The 11,425-nt window shown below is 38.7% G+C and overlaps 2 protein-coding genes and 1 pseudogene across 2 annotated transcripts in view; 1 reads left to right on the top strand and 2 right to left on the bottom strand.

Annotated features, from left to right (window-relative positions):
- Positions 1-832: 832 nt before the first annotated feature.
- LOC109377956 (PC4 and SFRS1-interacting protein pseudogene) lies at positions 833-2,546 on the bottom strand (annotated as a pseudogene).
- A 2,148-nt stretch (positions 2,547-4,694) lies between these two features.
- On the top strand, positions 4,695-5,651 carry LOC109377966 (olfactory receptor 51H1-like). Its single transcript, XM_019634441.1, has one exon. It carries the CDS (start codon positions 4,695-4,697, stop codon positions 5,649-5,651), a length of 957 nt encoding a protein of 318 aa, XP_019489986.1.
- Positions 5,652-10,822: 5,171 nt separating this feature from the next.
- LOC109377955 (olfactory receptor 51H1-like) overlaps positions 10,823-11,425 on the bottom strand; it is a 914-nt gene continuing 311 nt past the window's right edge. The window contains exon 2 of the mRNA XM_019634430.1: positions 10,823-11,421. Coding sequence (XP_019489975.1) covers positions 10,823-11,421 — 599 coding nt within the window. The remainder of the gene's footprint in view (positions 11,422-11,425) is intronic.

The raw sequence follows: 11,425 nt of genomic DNA, 5'->3' as shown, positions 1-11,425 counted from the left end.
AAAATTCAGAAATGTCTCAAAAATAAACTTTTCTCATTTAGTTTTCAGTTCCAGCTTCTAGTGCCTGTAAAGGATCTCAGATGGCTGAACCCTAAAGACAGATCACTCCTATATACACCCATTCTGTTCTCTGCAGGAAAGTCATGTGACTTCACTGAATTCCCAGCCACAAAATTCAATTACCTTCAAAAGTTAACATGAGTTTTGTACCTTTCAGAATTGTCAGTTGGACATCTAGTTGTTATACAAAAAGGCATACAGATTACACGTTGTACAAAGCAGCAGGATAATGTAGCAAAATGGAGACCGAGGTTAACTTTAGATAGAGGGAGGGAGTGGGATAGAAGTAACATTTTATCTACCATAAAAATGCATACCTTCTACAAAACCCACAAACAGTGAAAAGACAGTCTGGTAAATCCAAGATTTGTAAAAACTATGCACAAAACCCACAGTATTTGGGAAAACAGGAAAGGTTTATACAAGTAGCAGTTTTAAAAATGTAACTTTTTTCTATTATCAATTACACATTAACACACACACACACTAACTGAAAATATGCTACAACCAATGTCTGGAAAAGCAGCTCAACATTTCTTAAATGGGTTTTCCCTCACATTTACTGTACAATGTAGCTGTTAATACTGCACAAGTACAATTAAGCAATGTTTAATTACTTTTAAACAAAGATAAAGGGATTTTCTCCCTCGAAACAAGTTTTAAACATCAAAACCTATGCTTATAAAAATTTAAAACTTTCAACAGTCTATGTATTTCAAACGAAAACCATTAGAAAATTCTCAAATGTTCTTTATATTCCAGGGATGTCAACCTAGTTATCTAGTGTAGACTCCTTCAGAGATATTTCAGTCTCTCTCTCTCTCTCCACTGGATGGCCTGTTTGTTCCTTTTCTAGCTTTTTGCTCGGCCCTTTCTTTCCTTGATCTTTGGTTTTATTTGCTTCTTCATGCTGTCTTTGTTCAGCAAGAGATTTATTCAGCACTTGTGTGACTACAGAATCACCTTCACCAACCATAAACATTTTCTTAAACTTGTTATACAACGTTGTTGACTTGTCCATGATAACCTGACTCACTTTGAATTGCCGTATCTTTTTCAGGGTTGTAATCATCTCTGTGTGTTTCTGAGCTTGTTGTATTGTGACCTGAAGTGAAGCAAGTTCATTCAAGGCCTCAATACATCTGTTCACATCAAGATTATCAATTTTGAGTGAGTTTTTTATTTCAGCATGTATCCTTTGAAGTTGAGAATCCATTGCTGTTTCTCTCTTCTTCACTTTAACTTCTGGCTTCTTTCCTTCATTATTCTGCTGCTCAGTTTCCATCTGTTCCTCTTGTTTGCGTTTTCTGTCTGCTGCTTCTTTCTCATGTTGGCCTTGCAGCAGATTCCTTCTGTGAGCAGCCTGAAAGTTTCTTCCACCTTTTCTCTTCATTTCGCCTTCTTGATCATCTTCATCTTCAGAATCAGAGGTTGATGTAACCCCCGTTTTAGCTAAATTTTTGCTTTTCGATTCAATTTCTTTCTTCCCTTCCTTTTTGTCTGGCTCTTTTCGTGGCTTATCTTCTTCCTTCTGGCCTTCTTCCTCCTTTTTAAGCTGCTTTTTAGGTTGTTTTTCCTCTTGACCCTTTTTCTTACTTTTGTCCTCTTCAGTTACCATGTCACTCTCTGAAGGACAGGTCTGTTTTACCATTTTGGGTCTGCCTCTTGGTTTTGGAATCTTGACTTCTGAAGCTGCAGGTCGCCCTCTTTTAGGACTCACTTTTACATGAACAGATGCTGCTGCTGTTGTCACTACTCCTGCCTCCTCGGTTTCTACTTGCTGTTCTGCCTTTCTCTTTCTCTCTCTTCTGGCAGCTTTTGGAGTGGTCATGTCAACTGCTTTAGTCACATCCTCATTGCTGGCTTTTTCTTCATGGTCAGTATCTTCCATTGAAATGCTAGTTTCTTTGTCTTCAACTTCAACATCAGATTGATGCATTTGATTGTTTAGCTGATGCCTGCCGGGCCGCGGGCGCTAAGGCTGCAGTGGCGGGCCGGCCGCCTCTGTCCGCGGGCACGCAGGCCACCTGTGCCATCAGCTGCCACAGAGGCGTCCCAACGGCTCCCAATGCCAACTGCCGCTGCAGCCGCCGCCTCCGTAGCTGCGCTGCTCCCGCGCGGCTCCCGCTCGGCGCCCGCTAGCCCTCAAATTTTGCAATTTTATTTATTGTTCACCTGCTCCTTCAACCTAGGATCTGTAATGAACTTATGTAGCTTGTGGTAGCCTAGGGGAGCTGATATAAAACACTTACACAGTCTATTTTTCCTTAAATGTGGCATTATGTATAGCAGAGGGTCAGGGCTGGATGAAGCTTCCAAAGTAAGAACTTGAGATCTAAGAACCTAATCTTCTCAGGGCTTGAACTCTACCTGTTTTCCAGATCTTGAGCAATATAAATAAAGAACAAAATCTAAGGACTTACATCAGGGAGTAAGCATCTTTGCCAAGAGGTGCCTTTTGGCTTGGTCTTCTCTAACTGAACCATCAATCCCCCACTGAACTTCATTGAATTTTTCTCAACAAGGCTCTGCCTCACATCCTCCTCCCCTTCTCAGCTGTTTTACTACTAACAGGGTGTTTAATTCAGTGAAAGTTATTGTCTTTATCTCAACTTCAATGTCTTTATTAGTGAAGTGTGGAATAGATCAACTTTTACTTCTGTTCATTGGATCTCTGTTTTTCTCTTTTTATTCTTTTTCTCTCTTTCCCTTCCCTTATTTTCTTCTCCCCTTCTCATTTGTTTACCTCTTAAACTTTTCTCTCATTTCTTTTCTTCATTACAATTATTTTGAAAACTTAAACATTTTCTTTCTCAAAACCCATCAAAACACAAAGACTGAAATAACAGTTTAGTGGAAGGACAGAAAATACATGCTGGCAATCTGATAGTCCAGATATTTGCACCAACAGCTAGCTGTCTTTCATAAAAGCAATGGAAAGAAACGGATATTTTATAGAAAAAAGAAAAATACATTGGCTAAGGCTGGGGAAATCTGAATCAGAAATCTTTCTAAGAGGATATTTTGGGAGATTTCAAAAACAGTTATAGTTTGTTTTTTGATGCATCATGAGCATGGGTCAACCAGAGGTTTACAGATACCCTCGGGTTGAGACACTCAATATATGCAGAGCAGAGGGTAAATTATTAAAAAGTTATAAAAGATACAAAATTAAATATGAATTTTTTTTTTGGCTGATGGAAAAAAGTCTGTCAGTTTTCACTTCCACCAACTGCAAAGAACTCTGGTCAAAAAGTCCAAACAGACAAACAAACAAACCAAATAACAAGAAAGAAACAAATGAAAAACCCAACATAAACACAGATCATATAAAGAGAATAACTTTTTATTCCAAGTAATCATAATAAAAAGCACACATTTTGTTTTCAAAGGCTTTTGTGTTTTAAATCCTCACATGGCCCCTGTATTTTAGGATTATTCTTGTCCGCATGTTACATGTATAGGGCTATACTGAGGGGCAAGGTAACTGTAATCTGATTACAGCCCTGGAGAGAACGTTACAAGATGTGTGGCTCCACAGTCCGGGTTCTTAACACTACATTGGCTCTTAGTCATCTTGATTCCAGTCAACTGATGAAGGGAACTGATGAATGTCTGAAGGTTGAGAGCTTCTCAAAGACAGTATACTCTGCCTCTGACCGGTCTAAAGTTGAATGACCCTATCAGGGGGCCTTTGGAATGAATACAGTTACTGGTTCTGGCAACATGAGTATGTCTTTCAGATCTCTACTAAGGCTTCTATACTGACTCAACCAGAGTGTAACATGCCATTATGAATGGTCACTGTGCTTTAGCAATAGAATTGCCAGATGATCCTGAGCCTAAAAAAAGCTTCAGGTAAGCCTTGGGGGTGGGGGTGGGGGCTCACTTCCTCTGGGATAAATTGAGTTACTCTAAAAAGAGAATTGCTCTTGTTGCTTTCATAAGTATAATTTGCTCCCCCTTCTACAAAGATTTCAGTAGATTGGAGATGAAAAATACAATTTCATTTTCCATGGTTAGAAGTGGCTGGCTGAGGTTCCCGGGTGAGAATTATTCTGAGGCCACATCCAGGTTCAGGGGAAATGAAGGAGCGTCATGCTTAAATAAAAGCATAGGCATGCGCACTGGGCATTTCCATCCCTGCCCTACATGCAAGATTCGCTGCCTTCATGAGAGTGCTGGGCCTAGGAGTGTGATGGGCGGGAATGGCATCCTTTGTGGGGAACAAATAATTCATATTTATATTGGTTCTTCATCATTACGTCCTCAGCTTCTGATTCAACAGCTTATAAACTATTGACTAGAAAAGGGAGGAAAGGTCAGGAGAGGCAGAATGTTTTACCCAATGTATTGGCACTACAGTGTGTGCTTTAACTGAATATGACTTATTTGTACTTGGGTCTTTTCCCCTTGGGCCAGTAGAAGCTTTCTTAACAGGATATATATTGGACTAGTAGTTTCAGGGGTTAAGTGCTCCCTTATACTCTCCCCAACCCATGTGAAAATAAAACGGTTCAATTCCCAGGGAAGTCAGATTCTAATATCTTGTTAATCCCTATTACTGTATTTTTAGGAAGCCACCTATCAGGATCTCACAAGCTCCTTCCTCATACATTTGTCACATTGGCCTCATGGCAGAAAATAACCACTCTCACTTCCAACACCTTTACTTTGTCTTAACTGGAATTCCAGGGCTTGAACAAAAGTACTACTGGATGGCATTCCCACTGGGTGCTATATATGTCATTGCCCTCTTTGGCAATGGTGTCATCATTTCTACCATCAAGTCTGAATTGTCCCTCCATATCCCCATGTACTACTTTCTGTGTATGCTGGCATTGGCAGACATGGGACTTGCCCTTTGTACTTTGCCTTCTATGCTAGGCATATTCTGGTTTAACTACAAGTCCATCACCTTTGATGCCTGCCTTGTTCAGATGTACTTCATCCACACCTTCTCAGCCATTGAGTCTGGTGTTCTGGTGGCCATGGCCTTTGATCGGGTTGTAGCAATCTGGAACCCCCTCAGGTACAGCACCATCCTAACTAATGGTGTTGTCTGCAGAACAGGGGTACTCATCTTGACAAGGGCAGTCTGTGTGGTCTTCCCTGTGCCTTTTCTCATCAAGCGGCTCCCCTTCTATGGCTCCAACATCCTCTCCCACTCCTTCTGCCTCCACCAAGATGTCATGCGCCTTGCCTGTGCCAGCACCCGTGTCAACAGCCTCTATGGCCTCATTGCTGTCATCTTCACCAAGGGCTCTGACTCCCTCTCCATCCTCCTTTCCTATGTGTTCATACTCCGAACAGTAATGGCCATAACCTCAGGGGAGGGCCGGCTGAAGGCACTCAACACCTGTGTTTCACACATCTGTGCTGTACTCATCTTCTATGTACCACTCATCGGGGTGTCTGTCATTCATCGTTTTGGAAAGCACCTTTCACCGCTGACTCATGCCCTCATGGCTAATGCCTACCTTATTGTACCCCCTGTGCTAAATCCCATAGTCTATACTGTGAAGACCAAGGAGATACGAAGGAAGATCATCCAGATATTTGTTCAAACCAAGATCACTGCAGAGGGTTAGGGTCTGCCTGTTTGAGAGAGGAAGAATCTATTCTGTAAAAGCTCTTATGGCTATGAAAAATAAAGGTTTATATATTTTTTTCACATTTCTGTGTGATTTGAATAGGGCAAAGATAGATTTGCCTGTTCTCAGAGCATACTTTCTTATCCCTGTGCTAAACTGCCTTTGCACGGTACAGAAAGAGTGACATTAATGGGAGCCATTCAATGTTCTGTGCTGTAGCCCTGCATTTATGAGTTGGCATATAACAGCTGAAGGCAGGGAATATCACTAATTCCATTTTGTAATAATGCTTTTGGACAGAAATTGTTTATTAGTTTTATGCTTTTTAAATTAAATCTCATTAAATTGATTTAATTTAACATTCTAGCTCAAGAGTTAGGAATGACCTCCATTGGCTTAATAGGGAAAAAAATGAACTATGCTTATTAAATAATAAGAAAACACCTGGGGATAATACATTATTAAATAATATATGAATCAGAAAAATGATCAGATTTTAGGATTAAGAATATAAATGTATACAATTGAGCAGGGGCCAACTGTGTTGCATAATTTGGGATAAAAAATTAAGGGTGAGTTTTAGGTCTTCCCTGTGTGACAGTGGGTATTCTCTTACCTTCTCATAACTGCAATTTTTAATTTTGAAAATGGAAATGATATCACTTGGCATCCAGTATTGTTACAAAATTAAATTTAATCATATAAATACAATTATTTATAAACTTTGAAATGCTGTGAACCTATAAAAAGTGTTCAAAAATATCAAATGTTAGAGAATAAGAGAACTTACATTTATAGATTGGCCATTAAGTAGAAGAAACAGTGCCAGAGACTTCTACATGTTATCTTATTTGATAATTATAGCATCCCTGTGAGGGAGGCTGTAATGTACTGTTTCCAGATGAAGATATGAGGCACAGAGCCACTCATTTGTTGGTCAAGGCTCAGGTAGGCAGATTTCCTGGAGAATGTTGGACATCATCTATGTTGTTGGAGTTAGATAAAATGAGTTAGGCTGAGTGGTGTAGACACTCATAATAAAGGTTTAAAGAATCATTATGGGTTTTGCTTGCAAGCAAACTAAGTATAGGAAATAAAAAGAACAAAGGCACGTGTATACACTGAGCTATTTGTACCCCTTAACATGGTCCAAATGACTTTTTCTAATTTACTGTTTGATTGTTAAAAATCTATGATAAAAGAGTCTTTGTGACTTGAGTGGTGAGTGTCATTATCTATTACTCAAATGAGTATGGAGTTTAGAAGTTTGTTAGTACAGACCCTAGGTTGGTTAAGATTAATTCAGCAAGAGTATGCATGCAAGAAATGAGTATTTCCATTTTAATACTGCTTTCAGGTTCAACAGCCCTTACTGAATTAATCTTAGATAGTTTCATTAAAAAAGCTTTATTTTTTAATTCTATAAGAAACAAAATTTAACATTTAACAAAATCATAAAGCATAATATAGCATTTAAATATTCTGCACTATGCAGGGAGAGTTGAGCCCTATCACTCCTGGAGGCACTTGTTAAGAGTTAGCCAACACAATCACAGTCCTGAATTTGGAGCAGGGAGTGCAATCCAGAGCTATTCCTGTTGTTAAGAGGCTAGGTAGGTCTCAAACTGTTCTTTTGACTTGAGGGAAATGTCCTTAGATGCAGCATAAATTGACCAGTATCCTCAGGGGATGAACAAGTCTCTGACAACTTTCAGTTCTTGGGTGTTTTCACCCATATGCGATGCTTGAAATTTAATCTATGCCAAAAATTTCTAAATCATACTCTACAGTTTAGAGACAGATAGAAATGTATTCATAGCTGTTGTCTTTGGTGCCTTAAGTACATAAAGGCAGAAACAATTTTTCTGGTGAAGGAGTTTGTGGGTTTCCCTATGTCCCTTTCTGTCACTTTCACTTTTACCCTTTAAAGATGAAGATGATGATGGCCACAGCAACAGCAGTATCAGCAGTAGTAGTACTAGCTGCAGTACTGTAAGGGTCATGGTATACTTTTAGGGATTTAGCAATCTAGTTTGGTTTACTGAATTATAGTTTGATTTACTTTCCATTTGTGGCTTTTTTCCCCTCTTCTGTGTTTCTCTCCCTCACTGCCCAATTAAATTGGTCTGCTTTCCCAAGGCTACACGCATACCTCATCAATCTGTTAATCAGCAGAACAATAACTTGCAAGAAACTGAGTCAGCATTCAGCCATCCATCCAGACACCTGCAATCAGGCTGCAATTCACATGACATATGAATCACCCCTACCACCAGGTTTGAGATAACCATCACAGAACAAACCAGACACCAGGACAGTAGCATGACTAACTCCCCCTTTCCTTTGTTCTGTTCCTTCTTGTGTACCTATAAAACCTCTGACTGTTCTAGGAAGGGGGAAGGTGGTCTCTGAGACAATAGTCTGCCATCTTCCCTGAATGTCGGCATTTTGAATAGATCTACTTTGCTTTCCATCAACCCTTGTTTCTTGATCATTGGCTCCTGAGCCAAGCAGCTGAACCTGTTTGATAACAATACCATCTACTAAAAAATAACCAGAATAACTGATATTTTAGACATGGTTTCATTACTTCTGGAATTAACTCCATAAGTGAATATATTGAGAGCAAGGGCTTAGGTGTCATATGCCCCTGGGTTTAAATTCTGGATGTGTCACTTATTATCTATGTTATCTGGGCAAGATACGTAATTTATTAATGCTAATTGCCCTGATCTACAAAATCTAGGTAGGGTTGGTTATTTTATAAAGTTACAGAGATTAAAAAACAATGCATGTAAGGCTGTGCCCACGGCCTGGAAATAAAATGTATTTAATAAATATCAGCTGGTATTATTATTACCATTATTATTATTATTAATTATTCTCAATTGGAAAAACACATTGAGGCACAAAGGGTTTATGTTACTTGGCCAACTTCATATATTAGTTAAGTGGGCACAGCCACAATTTGAAACCATGTCATTACTCTAGCTCCGAGATTAGCAAGCAAAAGACTGTAAATATTTTTAATTTATCTAAATAAATCAAGCTGCAGGAGATTTGAGGGGAAATATTTGATCTGTTAATTAGAAATAGATACAAGCCATGGAAAACATGGTTTTCATATAGCAATGGAGACAAAAGTGCTAGAGAAAGGATTGCAGAGTGAGGATATGAAGTACGTATGTAGGTTGCCCATAAAGAATTTAGATTTTTTATTTTGCCACCTCATGGTCCCATCAGAGAATGAAAAAATAATGGCATTTGAAGGGTACAGAGCTAATTGCCTCTGTTATCACAGTTTGTGAACACTGTCAATATATTCTGTGGTGGCTGGCTTTTATCTTCAGTATATGGTAGTTTTCAAAATTTGGTTATGCGTCTGTATAAGGGAACAAAAAGATGCTCTCTAATATATTTATATTTTATTTTTATTCATTCAAAAATTATATACAGACATTACAATATTACTATCTTATGCATATAACAACACATTAAGGAAAATAAACATTTTTGAAGGATGAGATAAACTTAAATACAAATAAAAGTTCTATTATTTTCTCCTTGCAGACCAATTGATGATAATATGTCCTGTTTGAGAGTCATGTTTTCTATTTGGATAGCATCAATATTGAGGCCTTGGCTGATATTTTCATCTGCACAAACCAACAATATTCAAGTAATTTCCATTGAAAATATAAATTTTGTGTCAATCGTGCAGATTTAGTCTTAATCTGACTCTCTGTCTAGTTTTAGCCTGGCAAGCTGAACCTCTTCCTTAAGGATTTCACAATATTGATTACTAGCTTATCGTCCATGCATCTCTATCTGAGAATCACTGGTTCCTACCCTCTCCCTGGAATTAGCTTGTAAGCTTAGAAAATCCTAATACATGGGTGGAGTCTCAATTCACAGGCTTTATAACTTCAACAGATCTAAATTTGAATCAAATTCTGCCACTTAGAAACTGTAAGGCTTTGAGCAAGTTACTGAACTGCTCTAAATCTCATTTCCCCCGTGTGTAAAATGCTCATAATGTCTACTCTCAAAGATTGTTGGAAGAATTTAGATAATATATAAAGGCAACTGGCATTATTAGTTAGTATTACCAAATTAAATGTGATATTGTCATTTAATACCTACTTAACTTTTAATTTGTATGACTTTCCTTACAGAGAAATATGCCAGGGATCAAGCAGAAAATTGGTGCATTTTTCTCTGTATCTCCAGGGTCTGGCATCATGACTGGCATTTCATTAGAGTTAAATGTATATTTATTGAGTGAGTAAATAACGCCCCCTAGCAACTTGATTGTTTAATGATTAACAAAACACTTAAAGCAAGTATTAGCATCAATGCAAAGACACTTTGCTTTTGACATACTCATCCCCCCACATGTGTACACTGCTTTCTTAACTTCTTCCCAGTGCTGAACGTTTTCACTTGTCCTCATACAAAGCCCAGCAGTAATTTTACTTGGTAAAGTTTTTTGCTGGATTCTCTAGTGCACAGCAAAACAGACTTCACGCTGGGTCAAAAGAGTAAAGACAGAACACCTATTAGCCTATTAAGTATATGGCAGAAAATTAGAACTGTTATAAATCCGTAAAGAAGTGATAGCCCTTAAAAGAAAAGGTACAAATTAAGTAACCACAGATGTGTCCGTTTTAATTTTATCCTAGGCACTCTACCCAATAAACACCAAACAAAAATAAATACTATTTGATTCTGTAACAGTTTTCTTCGCTCTATTTAAAAATAAAATTATCTCAGAAATGCAGCCTTTCATCAGTGCTATAGGGCTTCTACAATCCTTATCATAATTATTATTTAATTGATAATTAAAGAAAAAGATTACTTAACAGTATATGAATAAACACTCATAAGTTTTATCTGGATAAATAGGTGATAATTGGTCATCATTGATGCTCAATTTGTTTCAAAGAAAAATTATGATGTCAATTAAATCAGATTTTGTATGTGATGCTAGATATCAAATTGCATACATCCCCAAATGGAATATATGCAGACAAAGAATGACCTGTGTTGTATCTTTACTCACAAGCCTTGCCCACCCTTGCATTTTACCAGATGTGTATAATTTGACTGCATTGTATTATAACGGCTGAAGGCTACTTTTTCTGCATCTTACATTTAATTCCATTTCCCTATGTCCTGTTCTTTCTCCTCTGGAATACACGGATGATCCGCCTTCGTATCTGCTTAGTCTTCACACTATAGACAACGGGGTTTAGTACAGGGGGGAGTAACAGATAGATATTGGCCATGAGCACGTGCACTACTGGTGATAAATGCTTCCCAAATCTGTGGATCATGGTGACGCCAATGAGAGGAACATAGAAGAGGAGAACAGCACAGATGTGAGACAGGCAGGTGTTGAGGGCTTTGAGCCTTTCAGCTCTGGAAGCGATGCCCAGCACAGTCTTCAGGATGAGCACGTAAGAAAAGAGAATGATGAGGGCATCTAGCCCCAATGTGAAGATGACTATGATGAGGCCATAGAGGCTGTTGATACGGGTGCTGGCACAGGCTAGCCGCATTGCATCTTGGTGGAGACAGTATGAATGAGACAAGACGTTGGAATGGCAAAAGGGCAGCCGCTTTATAAGGAAGGGCACAGGGAAGACGACACAGATGGCCCGGGTGAGGACAGCTATTCCAATCTTGCCAATGATGCTGTGGGTGAGGATGGAAGCATAGTGTAGTGGGTTGCGGATAGCCACAAATCTGTCAAAGGCCATGGACACTAA

Source organism: Hipposideros armiger, unplaced genomic scaffold, assembly GCF_001890085.2.
Source record: "Hipposideros armiger isolate ML-2016 unplaced genomic scaffold, ASM189008v1 scaffold_1663, whole genome shotgun sequence".
Taxonomy (NCBI): domain Eukaryota; kingdom Metazoa; phylum Chordata; class Mammalia; order Chiroptera; family Hipposideridae; genus Hipposideros; species Hipposideros armiger.
Note: the sequence above shows the minus strand (reverse complement) of the source record. Positions and strands in the feature narration are given on the sequence as shown.